Here is a 26260-nt window from a genome sequence, read left to right as displayed (position 1 = left end):
CATGATTCCTCATACAAAGCTCAAAGTCAGTATTGTTTTAAAGGATTTAAACAAAATAATAAATTTCAGTCATTTAAATGGGAGCTGTCCAAACAGCAAATGCCAAGGCCTCGGGTGTGTGGAATAGTTTTGTACGAATGCAAGTCATTCTCCTCTTTAGCCCAAGTCAAACCCTAGGGACAGTCGATGGCACCCCAACCTATGCATTCTAATCTAGTCAAACCCAACCCCTACTAGGTGGGTGGGAGCAGTGCAGGGCCCACCTTCCTTTTCTCTCTACCGGCCACAATGATACAAGGAGCTGCTAGCTAGAGTTCTCAAAGCCAAATGATGAGCTACAAGGGAACTACACACCATCCGAGCAACGAAGGAGTTATGGCTGGCCAAAACCGGATGGTCCTGCCAAAACGGGTAATAGTAGGGTGCTTATCAGCAGCACATAAAAGCTGATCAGCAACACCTGTCTGTAGTGGAACTACAATTCTGATGCATGCATCAGTACCACATTTCTGAATAATCTATTAAATTAGTCCTTCAATTCTAGGCCATAACTTAGTAATTATGTCCATCAAAAGTAATAACTTGAATAAGCATTTGGACAAGAATCCTAAGGCAAAAATTTGATCAATACTTAGCCATTAGAATGAGGAAATTGATAATTCACTGAAATTTGACCTCTGAAGACAAAGGAACAAATCTGGAAACATCCATGTAGCAGTCCTAATACTGGATCATATTCAATTCAAAATCATGACGCAAGGCCCCAATATGGACTAGGAAAGAAGTTGCAGATTGAACATGGTAGCCAAACAATCATTTTGAAAGGTTTTACCTCTGAAGACAAGTCTGAAAACTGATTTGAATTGGTTGTATATTAGCCCCAGCAACTTGTTAATAATCAAACCCTATGTCCAGGGATCCACTTGTGAACTAGGAATGATAGATTCATGTGTCAAAATCATGCTAATTCCCAAAACCAACTTCGAGATGTCTGAAGACATAATGTGAACTGCTTCTTTGTGAATGAATCCAAGTATTAAACTTAGCTTTTTGATGCCTAACCTTGGGAATACCAAGCAATGTCAAATTTCTGAGTTGGAAGGGCTGGGAATTCACTGTGAGATTTAAAGGAATTGCCCCTGTTCTTTATATCTGCAGACCTGGCTCTGCAACTCAAGGTTTTCATACTTCCAAATGGTTCGAATTGAGCCTCAAGATGCCACCATAAAGTCTGCAACAAGTTTAAATCAAATGGCCACCACAAAACAGACCCATACTTAGGTGAAGAAATATCAATTTTCAGGCCTAGTCTTCAGACTTTCACATGTAGCAGCCTTACTTTAAACCCCAAGTAACTGAAAATAGTTGGAAGTGGCAGGTTTTGGTGTGGGGATTGATCTGTAAACAAGTTTGGAATGCTTTGGTAACTTAATGATTTTATATGAATTTTCTGAAAATCGCCCTTGTTTGAGAATATTCAGACTTTAGGACTGCAACATACCTCTATTTCAGTCCTTTCGTGGCTGCAAAATGATATTGAAAATGATGGAAAAGGTGTGCAATAACTTTTGGATCGGATTGCAAATAAAGACAAACTCAAACTAATAAGGGAAAAAGCGCAATTTTCAGATCGAGTCCTTAAACTTTTATACATGGCAGCCTTACCACAGACTTTCACTGTCCAATAATGGTTGGAAATGATATTGCGAGGGAGAAGACTCAGCAAACAAGTCTGGGCAGGTTAGATACTTGGATTATTTTTAAAGAATTTTCAAAGAAAGTCGCCCCTGTTCATGAAGTTTTCAGATCTGGGCTTGCATGCCTCATATTTAACCCTCTAATGGCCTCCAAATCAATATCTAAGGATGGGGAATTGGTTTAGAATGAGTGCTTGGCAATCTGGGCACTTGAAAAAAATTCCATGAATTTCTAAAAATAATCACCAATCTCAGAAGTCTGCATATTTGGATTGTAAAACCCTTGTCTTTGGCCTTCCAATGGCCTTCAATGTCTCAGAAGACTCCATAAGTCTGCAATCATAGCTGGACCATTTTAGAAGATGGCATGAAAATATCAAGTTTGGCAAAAAATTACTTCTATGAAGGTCATCCTCAGATTTCAGTCACTTCCATGTCTTACCTCAAACTTGCAGAATGCCAGCCACCTTCCTTCTTCAACTAGACCCCAATCACCAATGTTGGATCATGCCTCACCTTGGTCACTTGCTCCAAACTTTCAGCCACTTTGCCTTTGTCTTTATAAATCCTCATGATTTCTTCTCTTAGTTGATGGTCTTTTAAAGGGGTTTAGGTTGTTGATTTACCTCCCACAAGCAATGTGGGATAAATGTTTGATAGCCTTCTAGAGGCTTCTTACTTTACTTTATTTATTTCCCCTTGTTTACTTTAGTTAATTAAAAAAAAAGCCATAATAGGGAAAAATGAACCAGGTATGGACTCCCAAAAAGTTTGACTAAAAACTCCACATTTCCCTCTTCAACACATCAGCAATGGATCCAAAGGGCACATTCACACTCTAATTCCACTCATGCAAAGTGGGAAAAATCGATCGAGGCTTGGATATGATTCATATTGTACTTAAAAAATATTTGATCTCACTTTAACATCACAAGGGGGATTATCGACCCTAGTATGGACATTCTTGGTACTTAGAAAAAATTCACAAAATAGCTCTTGGAGGGAAAATACACCTTAGTCCAGACATTTCTAACACTAAGAAAAAAATCTGCATTCCAAACTCCCCTTGAGGAAAAATCCCCCTTAGTCAGCACAAATTTTACACTTCAAAAAATCTTGGAGTCCATACTTGCCATCCAAGGAAAAATAACTCTAATCTAGACAATTTCCTAACTTTAGAAAAATTTCCATGTTCCACTCTTGGTCTAGGGGAAAGCCAACCCCTGTCTAGACAATTCCCAGACTTTGTTAAATTTCCAAGTTCCCAACTTGGCGAGAATCACCCCTTGTCCAGATTTTTCAAACACTTCAAAAACTTTCAAGCCAAGATCATCCAAAGTGGTGTAAATTCATGGTATGCTTGGATTTTGACCTCCAACAGTTGATTTTTTCTGAAAATGCCAAAATAAGAAGGGAAATTCATGTATAGTCTGAATTTTGACCAAAATATGAAGGGATTTTGATCAGATTCTGATCGGAAATTCATGTATAGTCTGGATTTTGATCGGATTCTGATGGGAAATTCATGTATAGTCCAGATTTTGATCAAAATGTGAAGGGAAATTCATGTATAGTTCGGATTTTGATCAATATGAAGGGCAATTCATGTATGGTCTGGATCTTGTATATTTTTAAAGAGAAAAATGGATTTTCCTTAGGATTTTGGCCATTTTGAGTGTGGAAAATCAATTTTTATAAGGATTTTAAGGCCCTTATGCATGGAATGTGCCTTTAGATTGAATTTTGGACTAACTGACTTGCAAAAATTTAAATACACTTAAGTTTTTACCTTCAACCCATTATAACATGATCCAGACAGACTTCAATTTTGACGTTCCCAACTTAAAATCACAACTTGGGCATTTGATTTTTTTGTGTTACCCCTCAGTCTTTTAAAGATCTAAACTACCAAATTTACTGCCAAAACCTAACCTAACAACTACAAGCAAAAAAAGGGGGGGTCCCCATTTGCAATGGGGTAATGGTGTGAAAACCTCACAACAGGTTTGGAAGATGAAATCCCTCTATGCTAGCATTCTTCTCGTTGTTGCAAGACACATTCAGGAGTTGAATTTGCGAGGTAAAATCTTACCGATATTTCTTCTTGTTTCTGAGATTAGAGTTTCTAGGAAAGATATGATTTTGAAGAATGTAATGTTTCGTACTATGAATTGAGCATCTAATGCAACTTTGATCGATGTCTGCAATTCTGAATTTGTTAGTGGCAGTTTGATTAATGACAATATCGCACCAAACTGGGTGTACAGTGTATACATGCGATCATACTGTGTCCAAGTTGTTGTATGGTGAAGTCTTCGAGTTGTCTTTACGTAGGTTGTACAGGTAGTACGGTGTATGCAAATGGCTCCTTACGAATGAGATCTGGGAGGCCATATGGTAGAAGACCATACGGCAGACAGCTGAGCTTGTTGGGGACATACACTGTTCTTGATTGTCATATGGGGGTGTAAGGTGTTGCCTCTGATCTGAGAATGTTGTCGACAGATGTGCAGCCTTCACACCATCCTTTGTATTCGCCATCTAGTTTCATTTATATGTAACTGTATTTCACTTGCAGGCATGTAATTCCTTCCACTAATATAATGCATCGCCCATTCAGCTAGGTGAATTTGCAGTCTATTAAATAGAATGATGATGTGTCAAACATAAGTATGCAAGAATCAATTATGCAATGAACTCCGAACTGATTGTCACCAAAGCAAGCAACACAAAATACATTACTTTCAGATCCTGTACCTGAATTTGCATCAGTCAAGATTCGAGCCAATATAGAGTTGTCACCAAATGACAACGATCGACAGATCTCATGCACAAGTGAAATATCTGGATGATGTTTCCGATGGCAGAATAGAGTGGCATTGAACCACTGAAAATCCAACAGACCAAATAGGGAGGATCTTTCACCTCCAAATCAGCAGATAAAAGAATTCCAACAGGAATTCGCAAATACAAAGATAACAAATTCATATCCTAGAGCAACCTACAAACTAGCCTTATAAAGGGCTTCAAGGAAGCTTCCCTAAGGATTAAAGAAAGTACCAACAAACCAACACCTGCGAAAATAAAATAAAAATAGGCCCCCTATTAATTTAATAAAGATCCATCTATATTATTACTCAAATTGTGGAACCATTAATTAATTAAAATACTCTATTAAAATTGGGGACATTACAAAGAATGGTTTGTGGTGTAGCTTGATTCAAATGAACTGGAGGGGTTGTTAGTAATCTGCTAGGAGCAAAAGTTGTGTTTAGCATATTGGATTAACAGTGGTGTTGGCTGTACAGAACTGAAATAAGTATTACCTAAGTCATACCATTGGTAGTATTATTGCTGGCAGTATCAGACAGAAGCCGTTTGAAGAAGGCTGATAAGGCTAAGGCTGACTGTCCAGCCACAGAACCAGGTGTAATCTGTGATCAACTCACCTACAGCACTTTGTTTCAATCTGAGAATAACTAGGACAGAGATATTAAGGATTAATAATTCTATAGTAGGAGCCATAGAGGACTGGAGGTTGTTGTTGGGTATCGTTTTGGACTGATAACAGTGCCATATGCTGGACGTGTGCAGGCATAAACTGTCAAAGCTGTTGCTGATCTGGGATGGCAATCTGCGGTATGCAATGTATCATATTTGTGTTTAATGATTAATATAAAAGGAAAACATTGTGGTATCTACTTTTTAATGCATGGTAATAAGCAAAGATGGATGTTCACTCGATTTCCAGTATTAAGGTCTCATTTGGAATAAATATATATGAATGTTGAGTTGGTTTCAATAGTGCATTTGTAGTTGAATGCAATACCCATTCTCAAACTATAAATTGGTAAATAAATTCAGGACTTAGTTATGAGCTTGCAAGCCAACTGTTTGACAAAATTATAGTCACTAAAAACATAAAAAATTGGTCAAGCAAAAGGGGCAGACATTACACCTTTGGATGATGTGATCAGTTCATCCATCTCCTCCTTCAATGAATAGATCATCTGTTTTTGCCACCATTTTTAAACATTAATAGATGGTGGTAACATATTCTTCAGGTCGATCTTCTCCTCCATGTCCTTAATTTCTCCACAGGCTGCTTCTTCTATTTTGCATTTCTTCTCAGCCTCCTCATCAATATCATAGGCTACGAAGCCTTCTTGCCTTCCCTCTAGTAGCCACATATACTCACCCATAGTGTTGGTGGCCCAGATAGTGCATTTGTGAGATGCTTCTTTACTTGGGAAATTGTAATTCCTTCGACGTCTCTCCTTGCCAACTGTTCCTCTGGTACCACCATGGGTTTGGTGCAGTCCAAGTCCAGCATATATGGCTCCTCTATGATGACTCAATCCTCTTCAATTTCCTCATTGCGTCCAATTGTCCAGTTCCCTCTAGTTGCATAGCCCAGCATATTAACTGCTATTTCCAGCCTTTCTCTCTCCTTACAGAATTTGAGTTTTGACCCATTTGCTAGATATCTGATAACATTATTGTCCAATCTTGATAGTTTAACTGCACCATTTAATCCCAATTCTCTAACATTATATGGTCATAGCCAACGAACTCAGAACTTCCCAAGTCGAAGTTTCTTACAGCCATTTTACATGATTACTTACTGTCTTGACCAGAAAATCATATGTTGGAGATGCTTACTCTTTACTCCCATTCCCTGATATTCTCCTGTGAATCGCCCCCATATTCCTTGTTTCTTTCCCCATATGTATCCATGGGGTTTGAGAGAAAGTTAGCAACCTTTCCTTCCAGTCACTGTTACGTTTGTAAATTAGTTTATATAATATCTTATATATTATTTAGTAGTATTTATATTTATTGTTAATTAAGATATTGCTTTGTATGTAGTTTGTTATGTTTATTATCATATAAAATAAATATTTTTGTACATATATAGTAATAATATATTATATATTTATAATATAATCTAATTGATATATGTTTCTGGATTGCATATATATATATATCGAGGTCACCTAGAAACAGAGAAACTTGGAGACTTTGGAGAGTGGTATCGATACTAGAATGGCTAATTTTCAAAAACAGGAGATGGGGGTATGTGGAGACAACAATTTTTTTTTAAGAAATCTCATATCAGTGAGCTTTGAAAACAAGAACAATAGAAAGGTTTAAGTTTGAACATTAAAACCAATCAACTAGGGCTTCCAACGGCAATGCCTGGACAACCACATAATACTAATCTTAATAACTATTTCATTCACACCTCCCTTCATAAAATACAAAATACAAGAAGCTACTTCCAAATCCAAATATAATCAATTTCTAACATTATATGGTACCTGTAATACTTTCATCGAAGATTCAGGACAGCCTAAATTTAAGAAAAGACGGATTTTTTAATTGGAATGAGAAAAACCAGAACAGATTGCCATAATTCTGCAAATAGCACAGTGGGTAATGACTTACACTCAGTTCCTCGGCAGTTGTATTTTTGCCTCCTAAAATAGGAGGAAACTCAAACTTGTTAAAACTGCAGCAAACATAGAAAACAATTTTGTCACAACCACTGTGGCAATGGAGGTCTTTGAAAGATTAAAACAAAAAGCACAGAGAGACTCTCGCAGGAAATAATATGTCAGCGAATTCTTTAGAACCATGATAAAGCCGAATATAACAAAATATTCTAACTTTGCATGTCCAATGAAAGCAAAGGTCCAATAAGTTCTAGACCAGCAAAAGCCATGACAAATCCACAGCACTAAGCAAAAGATAAATTAGATGACTGCACCCACATAAGGTGATCAATATTTGGATTGACAAAACGCAATTCAACAGGAAATCGAAATCGAAATGGATCCCTTTTAGCCTGCACAAACAAAGAAACACTTGAGGAAAAAGTAAGGAATGAATTTTATAATACAATAGTTATCAAGTATGCACTACAAATTAAATAAAAACATCGCATTTGAATCTTTGATGTAGAAAGATGATAATAAAATACCTTAAAGCACGATAGTGTCAATCACAAACATTAAAGTTCCTAAGTAGGAGATAATTTCCACAGCAAGTCAAATTGTGATGTGAATATCAGGATTTAACTGTGTGATTTTTGAGTCAAACTCATTGACCCATATTTCATGAGTAGTGATTCAACATGAATCCATGAATCCATATTTCATGAGTAGTGATCCATCTTTCAATCACTACTCATGAAATATGGGTCAATGAGTTTGACTCAAAAATCACACAGTTAAATCCTGATATTCACATCACAATTAAAGTTCCTACCACAAATTTTATGCTTTCACAAAAATATACCCTATGAAGTATGGCGTCAAATTGATCTACTAGGAAGTATTGTCAAAGTCCAAGATAGGCCACAGTTGTATAGCTGTTGATGTAAAAAGTTTCAGTCGATTGCTTATAAATAGATGGAAAATAGAACCCATATGTTGAGAGATAGAAAAGCAGGACAGGGTCAGGGAGAAACAGAAGAAATAGTTGAGGAATGTTAGAACTTGACAAGTTCAACTACAATCAAGTTGTTGTGATAGGACAATGCAAAGTTGACGCTGTGTTGCTCATAAGGACCCTTTGAGTTGCTCATTACCTTGACCTCATATTGGAAGATCTCAGTAAACTTCCCTAGACAAAAACATGTGTAGAGCAAGCAAGAAGTATTTGTAAACTTATGTATAATCATACTTGGGTTCTTAACCGTATGACAAATATCACAAATAAGATTGATATGGCACATCTAGGGATCACCTAGTTTGCAACAAATCTTATAATGTTGCAATCATCGCTTCAGTCCAAGGCTGGTCTAAAACACATGTTTGTAAGTGAGGAGTGGACCACATCACCATATGCAAAGAGCAATGCAGGGATAGAGATGGTTGGATGGTTTTTTAATGAAAATGGCTTTTGGCAATTGGCCAAGGAGATTTGTAGGTAGTTAACCTTTTTGTTCTCATTTCCATTTCATTTCCTTATTTTTAGCACACTTATTTATGTTTATTTTACATTTTAAAAAATAAAACTTATAGCTTAATGTTTCAACTTTCACAATGATTGCAGTTCATAAAGGGCCTTATTATTCTCCTACAAATTGTTGATGGAGAGAAGCCTGCAACAGGATTCATTTGTAAGAGCACAGACAAGGTGAAAGAGGTCTTTGGATTGTTTTACAAAGGGAATCAAGCTAAATGTGGTCCCCTATGGGAGGTCATTGATCAACAATGGCACAAGCTGCTTCACAAGCCTATATATGTAGCCAAAAACCACCTTAATTTGATATTCCAATTTTGCCAATATTTTAAGGCTGATGAAGAATTGTTGGGTGGATTCTACAAAGTTATACAGCGAATGTCTTATGATTCATCAATTGGAGCATACATAGTCCCTATGATAGAAAAGTTTAGGAATTCATACGGAGACTTTTTTGTAAGAGATAGGCAAGAAAAAATGGACAGTAATGATGGCAATTAAAAGATCTTTTCCAAGGCATAATTTAAATTGTAAATCACAAACTTTGGTATTTATGATTCCATTATCATTTGGCATTGATAAAGTTAGAGTTACAGAATAGATTATAGAATTGGTTTCTTAATTTTCTTGTTTGAGATGCATGGTGAGAGATGTTTGGTGCTTGAGTGCCAAATCTACATAGGATTGCAGTTTGTATCTTGGGCCATCCTTGTAATGCTCCAGAATTCAAGCACAACTGGAGCATGTTCGAGCATTTACACTCAACAAAGCACAACAAGATGCTGGTGAAAAGGTTAAATGATACTGTTTTTCTTAATTACAGCCTTTGCCTTTGTCACAGACAGATCTTGGGTTGTGACACATCTATCCCTTCAGAGTAGGTTGATCCACAAGCCAAGTGGAATGTTAAGGTTGATGATCTGGTCTTCATGATAAAGAGTTGGAATGGGTCAATTAGGTGGATCGAGAGGCAGAGGCGGATGGCAGAGGAGGAGGTTGGAAAATGAGCAGACCCATTGAAGGTCCCTAAGAGTGTGGATGATGTGGACAAGGATGTGGATGTCAGTGAAGCTGAGCCCTGAAACACAAACAGAGATCGTGGTTGCTGAACCTTTAAGGACCTGTCTTAGGTGTACATGTAAGAAGTTTGTTGGGTCGACTAGTCTCTAATATGGGCTATTGTAAGCCATAGTCTTCTAGGCTGTAGCTTTTATTTTGATACATGTTTTTAACTTTCGATTCTGTGTATTTCATATTCCATCAATATTGTAGACATTTGACGGCAACACTTTCTACATTTCTAATGTGTTATTTAGTTTAACTTATTTCATTCAAAAAATTGCATTTATACTTATGCGATCAATGTAAAATTGTGTATGTGTGCAGAATAGCTTCTATTTATCTCAATTATTGTCTTGATGCATGAAAAAAAAAACTTTTATTTCTTGGGTTTTTTAATTTGTCAAGTTTTTGACGAGTCCGAGTTTGGGTCTTTTAACACTAATCAAGTCTCTGCTTGTACCTTATGCAAGCAAAAGGTTGCACAACCGGTACTGAGAAAAACGTACTTCTGTAGAATGAAATGCAACAATGCAAAACAATCTCAACTGAACAAAAACAGATTTTGAAAAGTGCAACTCTAGCCTGGGCAACCAAACAATGAAACACGTTTTGTTTCAGCCAATGTTTGAAAACCATTATTACAAATGTGGAAAATCCCATGCAATCTACAACAAACTCTACAATGCCTTGGCCTCAAATAGGAAACTTTGCAAATCCTCTTTTAAAAGGAAAAATTCAGGAGAAAAATACAAGTCAAAATAAAACAAAATAGTGATTACACTCCTGATATGTGGAGGAAATGATATCTGAAGGAAATAAAATACTGATTACACTCCTGATATCTCCTACTTCTGGCATTCTGAATCTTCAGTGTTTGTAACCCTTTTACCCTCATATCTGTACGGTCTGTTAATCTTCCAGTGTTGTTTACCCTCTGCTTTTGCAGTTATTGGGCCATGGCATTTGACATTTGAATAGGTTGTTGCAAAGCTGTTACAGCTTCACAGGGATTCCTGCCTGAATTTACAAATGGAAACAAAAAGGGAAACAAAAGAATGATGCAGTAGACGAAATTATCTGATATCAAAGGCTATTTGACGACATTACTTTAGAAAATAAAATAATAGTGCAGAGAGTGAAGAAAAATATGATATCAAAAGGTCGTTTGATGAGGTAATTTTAGACTGAAACTAAAAGTTAATGACTACCACCTAAGTGTTGTCTAACCTGCCTATATTCTATGAATAAATCTGTAAGCACATAGTGGATCATAAATTGACAAGCTATTTAGTTCATAAAATTTCTATACCACAATACTAGTAAGATTTTAATTATACAATTTTGTCTCATAACAAGGTTTATAAAGGTAGTAATTTATTTTAATAGAAACTAAACTGGCACAAATAAAAATTGATAAACACTGCCAATTAAGTATAAGTTTAATATTCAAGCCCTACTTGATACATAGAATTTAATAAATATGAATTTAATATATAGAATTTAAAAAATTTGAGATTTAATTGTTATAAATAAGTTAAGTATGAAAAGAAAATATGAATAGTACTTAATTGCAAAAAAGAGTGAGCAACACAAGAATAATATGTTTAAGGACAAATAATAACCAGACAATGTATGTTGAAAAAATCTAGTTTTTTTCATTTAGAAATTTTACATTACTAATTAAATATTTCAATTGTGCAACATTTACTTCTCTATTATTACATGTGTGATAGATGTAATGGATTACTTTTTGTGTTTTTAAAGTTAATTTGATATGTGGAATGCATCTTACGGGATGTACTCCCCCTCCAACTCTTTTTTCCTAAATTTTGAACCATGTTGTATCTGAACTTTTCAGCAATTTCAATTTGAAATATTATCAGCTTGTCAAATTTCTGCTATACCAAGTCTCAACTTCAACACTATAGCATAATCCTCTTGGCCTGTTATACCACCACGATGGGTTTTTTTTTTAATTTTTTTAACTTTGACTTATGGATGGGATCAACATTCAGCATAATGAAAGACACAGTGATCAAGAAAACCAAAAATGATACAGCAAATTTATTGCTATAGGTAACAGCTCAAAGGAGATGAAAATTAATTTACAAATTAAATTAGCTAGCAGAAGTATTCTTACCACCACTTCAACTTGAACATGCATACCAACTTTGATGTGGTGTCGTATCCAATACCAGTCATTGCCTTTAATTGGAACCCACCTGAATATAAATAAATAAAAACATTTAGGATGCCATCTTCTAAGAACAGTAGTCAAGCTAAGACACTTTCAACTAATACATATATACCCTTCTAGCTTCCTGAGTTCTCTGTATGCTGGAGTACATATCTAACTTCTAAATCATGCCCTTATGCCCACTGTTTAGCAAAAATATGCATCCATCACTATTTAGAATGTAATAAATTATTGGGATTTTATTATTTAATGTTAATGTTCATCAGGACCTTAATTTAAGCGTAAACATATGTACAGCCAACATCCAGAGAATAATCATTCTGACACCAAAACACTGAGATAAGCACAAAGCAAAGCACTGGCATACATTTTAGGAAAAACAATAATATTGGTCGAGTGAAATAATTAAGTGAAAAAAAGTCATTTTTACGTGTAAAAGCCTACTTAATATTGTGGCAGCAACTAAGAATAGATCTCGAGGTTACCAGAACTCAAGATATGATTTTTCTTCTTAAAGTAGATGGTCCAACGAAGTCACAAGATCTATCAATATGCACTATGCTTAGGTTTATTTCTAGCCCCAGATCTAGGTCAAAGTCATCGTGCACATGTTTCCATATCTCAAAAGGACTGACAAAGGGAATAGGCCATTGACAAACTTTATTTCAAAATTATCAAGTAATACAATGGTTATGTGTTGTATGTCATTCTTGATGCATAGCCTTCCAATTCTCAAGAAGCAAATTCAGAGCAGCTATGACATGATGCCATGGCAAATAAGTATCATTTCATTATGAAAAGGAATTTTTGGGCAATTGTACAAAGACTAGAAGGGAAGTCGGTAGCTGATTCCATGAGGCTGCCACAAGGTGAACCATGCAACAGATACAAACCTAGGGAATTACAAGGCCAAATTAAAAGCACGGGGATCCTTCGACAGGAGTCTGCTACAAGAATACCCCTTCTCTAGTTGGGAGATATAGTTTGTCAAAGAAATTATGTTTCTTTAATCTTATTCCAGTGGGTCTTTTTTATTCAAAAGGATGTAAACAAAACCTTTTTTAATGGAAAAATAGACAAAGAAGTGACTATCAATCAGCATAGGGAATTGAGGTGCATGAACAAGAAGCCCATGTATGCAAGTTGAAAAATGCCTTCTGCAGGCTAAAGCAATTCAGCAATCAATGAGTAAATATTTTATGTGGGCTTTCCAAAAATTGTTGCAAAAAACAATCTTTACTATTCAAGTGTAAAATCAAATATGCTACTTTTGACCTTCTATGTGGATGGCCTAAACATTAGAAGTAGCAAGTCGCAATGAGAATTCCATTGAATAGTACAAAGGGTTACTGGATTCCAAATTTGATAACACAGACCTTATGCACTATCTTCAAGGTTAAGTGTGGCAAGGTCTAGGTGGGGTATTTCAATGGTCAAAGTAAGGGAACAGTAGAGACCCTAAATAAGAGCCAAATGATGGATCATATGCCTCTATCTATGCAAAGCATATGAGATGGAGAGTTGTGTTGTAGGGCTTCACTGGTTTAGAATGTGCAAGTGAGGCCAGTCTAGAAAGAGCACTTCAAGATTTTTGTTTTAGCTTAGGGTTAGGTATAATATCCCAGTTTAACATTGAGCAGCACCACTGACTTTGAATTTAGGCCAAGCAGAGAACATGTAGCCCACTATTTGTTGGTTTCACAAGTTAATAGAAGAAGTAATCAAACAATGTTGGAGCCCACTATTGTGTGTTATGACAAGCAAAGTTGCATTCCTAGTGTTTTACAATCACTCTAACCGTATAGAAATTTTGTATTGCTTCCTCAAGAAAAAAAACGAAGTGGCAGCAATAGAGTATGTTCCCTCAAATTCACAGGTTGTAAGCATTTTGATGTAGCCCCTAGCTAAGGAGACATTTCAGATATTAAAAGAGATTTGGATTAGTTAACTTTACTGAGGGAGGAGCTTTAGAAAATTTATTTTGAGTTGGTCAAGTTGGTTGGGGGAACAACAACAATAGCAAATATGAACCTCTAAATAAATGAGAGATTAATACAGAGAGGATAAATTTATGTTGATGTCCTCAACTATCTCTTCAACTAGGTGGTTTGCATGGGGTCCCTCACCCCCCAGTCACAACACATTATCCCTCTGGTACACAAGGCAGGCCTTGACTCTAGTCCCAATAACTACAGAACCATCATGGTCAATCACACTTTTTCCAAATTGTATGCCATAGTTCTACACACTCTCCTCTCATGTGAGTTGGATCAACGCCACATTTGGGCCAAAGAACAAGCTAGGTTCACATCGCACCATTAGACCATGGACCAAATTTTGACTCTCAGAGCTACTATCGAGGAAGCTCGCCATTGCTCCTTAAAGTTTACTGCTACTTTGTGGATTTCCACAAAGCCTTTGATTTAGTGCCTCGAATAGCCCTTTTCCAGAGGCCTTCTGACATTGGTATTACATAAAGTCTTTTGGTGGCCATTATGAGACTCTATGAGGCTGTTGTGGGGCACATCAAGACCCCTTTTGAGGTCTTTGACTTCATCAAGAGCACCATTAAGGTGAAGTGGGGCTATCCTTTGTCCCCCACTTCATTTGGGATTTATATTGATGAGTTAGACGCCTTACTTTGTGAGCACTCCCTTCCCAGGGACGGTCACTTGGTTATGTATCTTAATATTTACAGATGATGCGGTCCTCCTTGCTTCCTCTCATAAGTGTTTACAAAGACTTCTTGATGGTCTTACTTCTTTCTATGAGTCACAACAGTTAACAACTTAGGCAAGACTAAAATGATGGTCTTCAATAGTCTTAAGATTTCTCACCTCCACTTTTTTTTCCAAGGTGTTGCGGTGGTGATCTCTTTGTCTTACACTTATCTAGGGGTTAATTTTCTAGACCGTGTTTTAGCATGAGATCGGCTTTGCAGTGGTGTATCAGCTAAGGGCATCGTTCTTTATCCTTTCTTTAAAGACAAGGTTTTTGGCACCGCGTCCACGTTGTCTCTTATTGATATTTTGATTAGACCAACAGTTCTCTATGGTTCAATTATTTGGGGGACCTCTCCAGAGTTGGACTATGCCTTGGTGGAGAAAGTTCGGACTACTTTGATGCATGATCAAGTGTAGGCAGACCATTCCTTGTGGTATCAATCTTGCTGAGTTTGGCACCCACCCTTTTTGGCTTAGCACCATTTTCAATCATGGTTGGTTCTTGCATTGGCTCACGGGCTTTGCATACTCTCCAAAGGGGCGCTACAGATACTCCTACCTAACCTTTTGCTACTCAGGGACCATTGCTCCTTTCATCTCCATGATTTGGCCTCATGGTCGGTTTCCTCAAGCCTCAACTCTTCTAGATTCAATTGGGATTGAGATTGATCATCTTCCTCCTTTCTTCTACTCATGGGATGCCCTCCCCCCAACTTAACCACACCCCAACCTCCTCCCTTCTAGGAAGGAGCTGAATATGCACATTAGGATAGTTGTTTACAGATAATATATCCACACTACTTGGGTCAACCCCCACAATGAGCTTCGCCCTAGGATGGCTTTCTATGTTGAGCAATTTTTAGAGATTGAGAGTGGAATTATTGTTTGCCCTCCTTACCTCTCTCGTTGTTAGTGACATTCTCTCTATATCTCCCTTGATTCTTTCAAAGTGGGTTCACATCAATTAGCTAGGGAAAGACAAGGTTTGCCAACTTTGTTGTTTGGTGGAGGTTAAGTCAGAGACACTTCATTTTCAAGTGTCGTACCTACTATGAGATCAAAGGAAGATTCTATTGCCTATTCAAGGAGACTCGTTTTTTCTCCACCTTCTCTAGGTTCATCAACCAACATTGCTTGGCTCTTTATCTTCAAGAAGCCTTGAGGCAACATGGCCACTCTCTGCTGCATCAATTCACTTCCAGACAACACTCCAACCATCTTAAGCTCTTTCTTTCTTGTGCTTTCTCTGGTGGAGCAGCCGCTTGCTCCACCCCTCTGGCCATACAAAATCAATACGGCCTCGCAAGGATTTTGCTCAGCAACGATCATCTTCTTCTTCCACCTCCAGAGGTCTTCAAGGTCGGCATGAGTTTGTACTATTATTTGGGGAATATTCTTGATGGATACCCAAGATTTTGGAAATTGTCTTACCTCCAGGAGGTTAGGTAGGCTGTCACCTTCTCCTTGACCCCTTGTAGTAATACCTTTTCTCTCTCGCACTCATAAACCTGCACAAGCTGGCTCGTTTACTTTCTCTAAAACCACTTGTAATGTTCCTTGTAGAACAGCTTAAGCTTTTCCCTCAATCTAATTAATTGATGTGTTCAAATTTGCAAGAAACCAATAACTCTTTAAAGATTAGATCAAATTATATGGTTATAATATCTGGAATTCAAACTTGAATTCAACAACAATAAACTTAATTGTTGAACAACTTACACATTGATAGAAAAACTTGATCGTTAATGTTAAATATGATTTGAATTGATTTAAAAGTCCGACAAGAATATTAATTTGATGATCCTAAATAGTATCCTGATGAGCATGCATTTAAATATATAAGAGATGGTGCCTTTATCTGATCATTGTTTCTAAACAAATACTCATGCAGCGGTTTATTAATGCCTTATCTTGTAATAGGTGGATCATATGCCACCTATACCTGACTGATTGTGGGCTCTAAAGAACAATCCCCATCAGAGTTTTAAAAATTCAATTCATGATTCTTCGGTCTTATTGGTGAGCCACGATTCTCTTTTGTATCCATCATATGGACATGATGTGAGGAATTATATCTCTCAATAGATTCTGTCGCTTGCAAACAACTTAATTAATCATGTCCCTTCCCCTAATCAGACCTCATCCTTGACAACATTTCTAAAGATTTACTTAATCCTTAATCTGACTGATTTCCTTCTCCTTGGACAGCGATAGTCTAAGTATTAACCAGTTGTTTAGACAGCGATAGTCTTATTATTATTAATTCTTCCTTCTTGACACGTAATAGTTTACAAACTAATTAATACATATGGAACATCCTTGGATTTCTATGCCTTTGGACAATGATATTCTGTTTTGTTGATTTTTTTTAGTGATTGCATTGGATCATTTCAATTTTAGTAGATTAGGATAAGAAAGCTTTAATGCAATATTTTTTAGAATATTTTATTGTTATTCCTTACATCTCTAAAATATATCCTTTGCAAGATTATATAAATAAGTGCTTTGAGCACATAAACTCTTAATGTAATTTAAGTGTTGGGGTTATGCTACAGAGATTGCCATTCAGTTGAAGTTATTCTGTTCTTATGAATGTAATTTATCTATGGTAAATCAAAAGTAGAGGATATTGAGTCAAAAACTACACTGGCAACATTTATCTGTTCTGAAATGTAAGTTGTTTACTTATTTGCATCATGTTGTCAAATTATGCATTGTTTTTTCTTTCAAATTTTGTATTCTTGTGGAATACTAATCGCTGCTTTAGTCAACATAAAATAGTATTTGTTTGTTTGTGTTTCATTTATCCTCCATAATATTTAAAACTCTCATTATGGAGCTTAACATAGTCATTTACTGATTCCTATTCAGGCAAAACTCCACATATCTTGTATGGTGTGCATAATTGTACATTTTGTCTTTAGTTCTAGTCTAGGATCAGTTTTAGGTTAAGTTGGATCTCAAAGAGATTTCCCTTACAATCCTAGAACAGTTCTACTGTACAATTTGTTCTGTTTCGTGTTTTCACAAGAGAAAAATTGTGTAACCTCAGTTGCAAGTAGCATGTATAAGATGGAACTTAGCTTCAGGTCTTGCTAACATCACAAATCACATAGTCTTGGCAATAATATATGAGTGATCTTTCTTCCATACCACGACAATTTGAGTTCTATATAGTACGGCAGAGCCGGCTATAATGATTCTTGCCAATTCTGAAGCACATTCCAAACAGTGTTAGATTCTCCCGTCTATTCCATTCATGTCCAGTCTATTTCCTTTTCTAATCAGAACAATGTCATCGTGAACCAGTCAGATCATAGAAGATAGCAAAATTCAGAAAACAAATGGAGTTGCACAAGTAACACAACAGGACATCCGTGAACAGATACGCAGGGGTCAACAGGTTTGGTTGTAGTTGAACCAATCAGGCATGTCCGACAAGGGTTGAGCATCCTGCACAAAGTTCACTTCAGGACAAAATGATAGACTAAAAAAGATAGCAAGCAGTTGTAGCTCATCCTTTCAAATTCTTAAGACTCTCTAAACTGTCTATTGGATTCATATTCCGAGTTTTGCGCATACTGTGTATATACATCCGTGTTGGGTTTTATAAGTTTCATGACTTTACGAGAGTTGAATGTGGCAAATTAGTTCACTGTGTGAATGTTTGATTATGAGAGTTACTATACAGTTGCTCTTGATTGGCATCCTTACAGACCTGAGAAGGACAATAAAGTTGTAAACTCATATTAAGATAGCAGCAAGAGAAGGTATACTTTAATCTTGCAGAGATTTTTTCATGTTGAGTTTCTTTGAGGTAATCTCATTTAATCTTCTCCTTTCTTATATGTTTCAATTCTTCTTGTATCAATTCATTCATATGACTATCTAAAACTAATTGCAACGTTAAATAACTTTTCTAAACACATATAAACTGTTTTTTTAAGCAAAATATAAAGGGACACCAAGAAGATCAAAAATGTTGTTTGATTGAAAGACAAATATTTGTGTAGATGAATTAGTCACAGATTTTATATACTAATTACACATCAAATGCTTCTTGGTTCCATCTACCTTTGAACATACAAACTAGGTATCCTTGACACAAAATATTGTTTTTTTCTGTCAGGTGTTATCTTCCATTTTAAATGCTTAGAAAAACAAGAAAGCCACCCATTGCAAATTGACCTCTCAGAAAAAAGAGGCTATTGTGTACAAAGAATCTGCCACTTTATTATAACAATCAAAAAATACAGATTACCCGTCATGAACACAACCAATGAAAACAAACGCTCCCTGATACAAGTGCACAGTTGTCACATGCCCTTCATAAATCTGTAAGAAGAAGATATTCACAGTAAACTACAATGTCAAATATTATCAAGGCTTGATTGCCATTTGAAAGGGTTCGAAGGATGCAACGAACAAGTAATTTCATGATCTTCAGAACACAGAAAACCTAATTGCTCTCCAGAAATTTCTATTTCTTTTTATCTGTTTATGCTACCAAAGAAAAATGAGTTTTGGATTCCCTCAAACTACATCAATAAAAGAAGCACAATGTAGATCAAATAACTATTGCATTCACAAAGAATCAAGAAGGTACCTGGCCTGGATATACGAATGGAAGCTCATACTGTATCAGCAACAAAGCAGACAAAGAAAACCAAACAGTCCCAAGAAAGAAATGTCAGAAAAGTCTCATTAAAATTGTGTGCAAATTTTCCACAACTCAGATTATCATTTAAATAAGGCCCTAAATAGAGTCCACTATTAAATTAAAGAATCTAAGAGATGTACTTGGAACTTCGTTAAAACCAACAGTATACATAATTAATATTCTTCATACCATGCCTTCTTTGTAATTACTGCCAGTCCTCCTCCTCCCCGGGTGGTAGTCTTTGTCAACCTTCAGTAAAAATGAGATCACATTGATGTCAGGAAAAAACATTTTCATTTTTTAAAAGGCACATCGTACAGGAACATGTGACATCTTTGAGACTTGCACAAACAAAATCATGGTTCCTCGCATATTATTACAAGAAACAAAATGAATATCTAATGTTAGGTGCACTACAACAGCAGAGCAAGTTCTCAAAACCAGAACATTTTCCATCTTTGAGATTTGCACAAACCAAATCATGCTTCGTCAGATATTATTACAAGAAAAAAAGTGACCATCTATTGTTAAGTGCACTACAACAGCAGAGAAAATCCTCAAAACCCAAATAACTTTAGACAACAACGAAGAGATATATCACTGCCTGTTTAAGGATGACAAAAGACTGAGAAACTATTGCATATTGCCAAATCAGAAGACAAAGCAGTATGCAACAATGGCTACGATAGAATAGCAGTACAAGCACATAACAACAATATTTTGTAAATGCTTCAGAAATTTATTACATAATACATATATGTTGTAGATTAGCCTAATAATTGGAGGAGAAGATGAATCTGACACATTGTTGTCCTATATTAATTTACGGATCTGAAATCCAAATCCAAATCTATCTTTGCATTATATGAGAAAATTGTGAAGAATTTGGGAATAAACAATTAAGGTTGTGAGAACCAAAAACTAAATAGATAAGCAAAATTAGTAATTCTAGGGATCTGAAATCTAGGTCTGGATCTCACTTTGCAATACTTTGGAATATAGTTAAGCATAGGTTGGGACAACCAAGATATGGAAGACCATTTAAAAGACCAAACTTAGCAAATCTAGCCCAATGTTGAGACTCAAGAGTTTAAGCCAGCCAACACTTCGCTACTTGTTTCCAGTTCAAAATATAGGACCATAATCTTAAATCTGAGCAATGGCAAAGGATTTCATGTAATGTCCCATTTCCAGCCAATCTAAGTTTGTACATAATAGGTCTGTAATTCTATCTCTTCCCTTCTTCCATCATTTGTATTTTCCCTTCCAAGTGTGTTTTTCCTCCTCCGCCTCCACTCTTCCCTTCTTGCCAGACTTCCAGATCCTCTTTCTAATACCCGTTGCTCAACCCCAATGCTTGTCCTATTGTTTGTGTTTGTTATATGACCAATCCACATATTTCTTCCTATTTTTATGTTCTCTCACTTCACAAAATGTATCATATTGTTTCCAGTAGTTTGTTTTTGTTGTTATCACTTTCAAAAAGAAATCTTTCCCACTCATGCTCACTGTTCAATATTTGAAAAACAACAAAAGCATGGTGGCTGAGCTGTTCTAATTGTCAAGGAAATAAAAAGGCAAATTTTTCATATAGGAAAGAGAGCAGGAATTGCAGCAATGTTTGTTGTTTATTATGATAAGAATGTAGGATTTCATGTTGCCGTAGTTGATCAATGAGGTTGATGTATTAATAGTACTTTAAATCTTAGTTGTCAAAGATCTGATTGATTGATATGGCCCAATAGAATAATAGTTGCCATTTTTTTATAAAAGAGAAAATAATCACTGATGTATTAATAGTAATTTAAAATCTTAATTTTCTCAGATCTGATTAAATAATAGGGCCAGAACACGTTGATATTCAACAAAAAAGTGTTTGTCAAAATTTAAGAAATAGATTACCATTACTTTTTGGCAGAATTAGATTTGCATTATTTTTTCTGGCCCCCAACTTCATGACCTCACCCTTTTGGAACTACCATCTAGCATTTTCAACTTATCATTAAACAAAACCAGCAACTGAAGTGTGGTATTAGGTTTTTGGGGATTGTTGGGTGGATATTTTGCAACCGACAGTTTTGGGTAAAAATTCAATCGCAAAACAGAATGACCAGCCACAATGTGTGAGACAGAGTCTCTCCTACCTTAAAGGGGAGGCTCCCCCTTCTCACCATTCCTTGAATCAACTCAAGGTAAGCAAGAAGTCAAGAGATTTTATAAAATGGGTGTTACCAATATCCTTTCTTCTTAACTTTCAAGAAAGAATCTACTTTACTCGTGGAGTGGGTAACGGGCAAGGTGAATCTCTAACTACACTTCTATCAAGAGCTGGAAACAGTGATACTGATAAACCTTCTCTAACTCAAAGGCTAGCTGAAAATGTACCGGTTTGGCTCTAAGTCCGGTCGTACTTCTATATGAAAAAGCTTTACAATTAGGGCATAAAGACTCCTAAAAGTAAGAATAACTTAACTATTTTGCGAATTAAGAAAGAAGTATAAGTTACAGACAAAGCTTCTAGCTATACATTTCCACAACCACTCCTAGTCAAAGCTTCGGCTCCAATTGCTTCTTAAATCACTATGCTCTTTTATTGAACACACAATAATAACATGAATCAAGACAATAGGCACAAATTATAGTCAAAGCTTCTAATTCGCTCTATCACAATTGCTTTCAGTCAAAGCTTCGAATCCAATTGCTTCTTTTATTCACTTTTCTCCCAACTTTGTACTTCACAATCAAAGTTGTGCTTGCACAAATGTGGCAGAGCTTTCTTGCATACAACAAAAGATGATTTTTACAATGAGGGGGCACTCCTTTATATAGGCACAGGAGTTGAGAAAAAGATAGAGGAAAAAGTGGGAGCAACTCAACCAACTTTGACCTAGTCTAACTAGTAGAGAAATTATAGGGTTAAATGCAACTGCACGTGCAACTCACATTACATCTTTTAACATACATGTGAATCGCATTGCATGTAATTACATTTTTTCATGCCATGCATCCTCTCCAACTACAAATATGAAAGAATAAGAAAGAAGCCAAAAAAAAAGGAAATAATCCTAAGGATTGTTCTAAAGGGCCTTGTATTTTGACGATGCAATCACGGATGATCACAGGATCGGAAGTTCTTGTACTTTGTACTGCTGCATTGTGGTGCATCTTTTGATAATATCTGACTTTGATGAATTGTCCATTGTCATTTGAAAACTCGATGTGATCCAGCTTTTCTCGCTCAAGTTGTCGTGAATTTTAATTTATAGATCAGCACAAACTGGATTCTTTGACACTTTGAAAATCTTCTTGACAATGTCCGGATGTAAACTCGGAATAACTTTCCATCAGCTCCTTTAACTCTTTTTTTTTGAAGTAAAGAGTTTAGCGCATGGGAATGCGTGCAAATGAGAACTTTTGAATTTTAAAAAGTGACTTGGGGTTTTCAAGACGTTATTGCATGAAACAAGGGATGAAGGATGAGATGGAATGCGATTGCGGATGGAAGATGAGCTTTTACATGTAAGTGTGAATGACGGATGAGATAAAAATGGAAAATGGAAGAGGGATAATGAACTTTGTAGTCATCTTTGGCACAAAGGTGAAGTCAAAGTACATGGAAAATGAAAATGATATCTTTTTGACTTTTCAAAAAGTGAATTTAAGTCAAAATCAAAGTTTTGAGATGCTATTACACGTATAAAGCTTTTCATGTAATCATATCATGTGCGTGGATGCGAAAAGTGAGATGAGTGAAAATGGAAAAGGAAAATGAGATTACATGCATGTGCAGATGATGAATAAGATGGAAAAAATGTAATCGCATTTGTCGGATGAGATGCGAAGTGTTGTGACATGGAAAGATGGAAATGGAATGTGGAGTGAAATGAAACGTGCTCAAGTTCTTGGGAAAGAACTTGCAATTTCTTCCAAAAGAAGAAAAACGAAAAAAGCAAGCAAGCAAACAAAGAAAAAACAAGCACAAAATAGACACATGTCTTTGGTCTTAAACTCAAACATGTCAATATGCAAATTGCTTTCAAGTGCAAATTCGAATTTGGAATTTGGGGAAATTCCAAAAGTGTGAAAATGAGAGTTTTCATCATTTTTAAAGGCAAAATGCACTTTTCATGGCATATATATGCACAAGTGTGCAATAACAAGCCATAATATGCATGGAAATAGCAAGATAAGCATGAATTGATGAGCAAGTTTGAAAATGTCCACTTACTTGGAGGTTAAAAAGTCGAAATAACAAGTTTTATAAATTTGAAGACCATTTCTCCCTCAAATCCGGATTTTCAAACAACTTTTTGACTTTTTCCATACTTGCATATAATGGACAATCAATGGTTGAATTTGACATGAGAAGGCCAAAAATGTGGTCTCCAAAGATGAGCATGCATTAAAACTCAAAAAAGACCCCTCTTGATCCAAATGTATGGGCTGAAATGCCATTTTTTGAGTTTTTTGAACAAAAACATGACTTTTTAATGCAAAATTCTGGGCCGTTTTTGCAAAAACGTGGCCAAAAAATGCATGTTTTTGACTCATTTTTTACTTGTGAATGCAAAAACAACTTCCCCAAATGCATATACATGGATCAAAATGCAAAAACGTGACTACAAAATGCAAAAATGTGGATTAAAACCTCAATTTTCTGGACATTTTAAGCAAAAACGTGATTCATAGAAGGCATGAAACAAAAACGTTTTGGCTTTTGAACACCAAAACATGAGTGACAATGTAATGTAAAACACTTAGAGAGCCAAATTGATTCCTCTTTGGACCAAAACTTGAGCCAAATATGATGTTTTTCTTAAGATTTTCCCAAAAACGTGTCATTGGAAGGAGTTTCTAAAAACGTTTTTTAGCAAGATAAATCCATTTTTTATGTTAGAAAATTCATTGCCAAGCAAAAACGACCCTAATGGGAAAGATTTCATGCAAATCCACCAAGTAAATCTCTCACAATGAGCAAAATTGGGTTCTTGGAGAGCAAATGCATATGTTCTTCCAAAATCAGACTATTTGGGATGATATGCAAGTTTTTAAATATGCTTTTGATCAAAATCAAACCTTTTGGAGTGACTTGCATATTTTAAAAACTTTCAACAAAGAAAATCAGACCTTTTGGGGTGCAATGCATATTTTAGGTTGTATCTCACTTTTTTGATGCAATGACACAAAAACTTACCTTTTGATGTAATGACATCAAAAAGGTCCATTTATGTTTTCAAGTTGAACTTTATATGCAATGACATGTAAAATGTCCACTTTTGATGGATTTTACATGTAATTGCATATAAAGGTCCACTTTTGATAATTTAAAGTCATTTAATCAACTTAATTTCATAAAAATGTTACTTAATGGGACTATACAACATTTATATATCATATTTAAAATATAACACAAATATAATTTAAAAAGTAACATTTAAATAAGCATTTGATTTAAACCAAAAACTAAACTTAAACTATATAGTTTATATTGTTAATGCAATAGGATCTTTGATAGAGTAAACTGTATTTCTGATTGTAATAGAATATGTAACTTGCTCTCAGACTTGTGTATTGCAGATATTTAATTCAAGACTGTGTTTGTTGCTTGGAGAATCTTCTTATGTGAATAATAATGTGAACTTGTTCTTCAATAATCTATAAGATAAATAGATCATTGGGACCGCATATATGACTTGGATTGATATATGATTGTTCCCATCGATGCATTACAATATTTATATACAATGAGGAGTCATGTCCCCGTAGAGGCATGACTCTACATGGCCAAGGGCCACATAGGGTCATGACCCTACGGTGGAATAACTGCCTCTTAACACAACTTAATAACAATGTTAATGATGGTGGCAGTAATCATGCCCAACACTCATATAACAATCAATGTTTAAATCTCGATATGAATCAGTGATCGCAGTTTGATAATAAGCAACGCCCGCTCAGAATCGGTGGCAGAGATATTAATTCTCACACATAAATATATCTATATATATGTATGCAAATGTATACACACACACACACACACACACACACACACACACACACACATATATATGTTAGCCTTTCTTTCGATAATCATAGGATCAGATTCAAATGTCCAAAATTACTTTGACTGAAGCTATAATTCAACACTCCCTCTTAGCAAGGGAGAAATAATAATTACTCAAGAGTACAGAATGTCTATATACATGCCACATTATCTGACTTTTAACACTCTGAAAAGTGACTTTGTCATATAATTAAGAACACCATGTTATGAACACTATCATAACATATATTATGATCTCTAATTATCCGAAACAATATCTAAAGTAATCATAATGCATTCGTTATCAATGACTTCCGGCATGACTGGAACAAATGTCATGATAATAGGCCTATCATTTGCAAGATCGTCACCTTACAAAAGATTACCTTTTGAATATATGTGTCCATGAAAAATCGTCACCTTTCATTACATATCTGATGCAACTAAACAACCATAGAAACATAAGCACACACAAATTGAAAAATTTAAATTTAATATTCAACATTACAATTTAATCATACCAAGTTTTTCTCTGAAGTATTCCAAATTCACTTTAGCAGGAGGCTTTGTAAAAACATTTGTTGTTTGCTCATTAGTACAAATGTTCTCAAGTATGATAACCCCTCGATCCACCATATCTCTAATGTAGTGATAAGGAATTTCAATATGCTTAGAATGGGTGTAGAAAACTAGATTAGCTGAAAGCTTAATACAACTCTGATTGTTGCAATGAATCACAGTGGGCTTCAAAGGCCTTTTGAACAAATCAACTAGCAACTTTCGTAACCACACAGCTTCTCGGGCTCCCAAAGAGGATTCAAATGTCTAGAATTACTTTGACTGAAGCTATACTAACTTTAAGTGAAAAATCAAAAAGTAACTCAACTTAAATTATAACATAAAGTGCAC

General features: G+C 35.7%; 1 protein-coding gene across 3 annotated transcripts in view; it reads right to left on the bottom strand.

Moving 5' to 3' along the window:
* Positions 1 to 26260, bottom strand: part of PDE312 (Nucleic acid-binding, OB-fold-like protein) — a 245643-nt gene that overhangs the window by 199116 nt on the left and 20267 nt on the right. For all 3 annotated transcript variants that reach the window (XM_089820551.1, XM_089820550.1, XM_089820552.1), the window contains exons 2-7: positions 19498 to 19557; positions 19255 to 19284; positions 18910 to 18983; positions 11869 to 11950; positions 7472 to 7545; positions 7146 to 7209 (exon numbers count right to left, since the gene is read on the bottom strand). In XM_089820551.1, coding sequence (XP_089676677.1) covers positions 7146 to 7209; positions 7472 to 7545; positions 11869 to 11950; positions 18910 to 18983; positions 19255 to 19284; positions 19498 to 19557 — 384 coding nt within the window. The remainder of the gene's footprint in view (positions 1 to 7145; positions 7210 to 7471; positions 7546 to 11868; positions 11951 to 18909; positions 18984 to 19254; positions 19285 to 19497; positions 19558 to 26260) is intronic.

The sequence above is a fragment of the Cupressus sempervirens genome, chromosome 3 (assembly GCF_028749045.1).
Source record: "Cupressus sempervirens isolate cs-2001-9-10 chromosome 3, ASM2874904v1, whole genome shotgun sequence".
NCBI lineage: Eukaryota > Viridiplantae > Streptophyta > Pinopsida > Cupressales > Cupressaceae > Cupressus > Cupressus sempervirens.
This window is presented reverse-complemented; position numbering and strand designations above follow the sequence as displayed.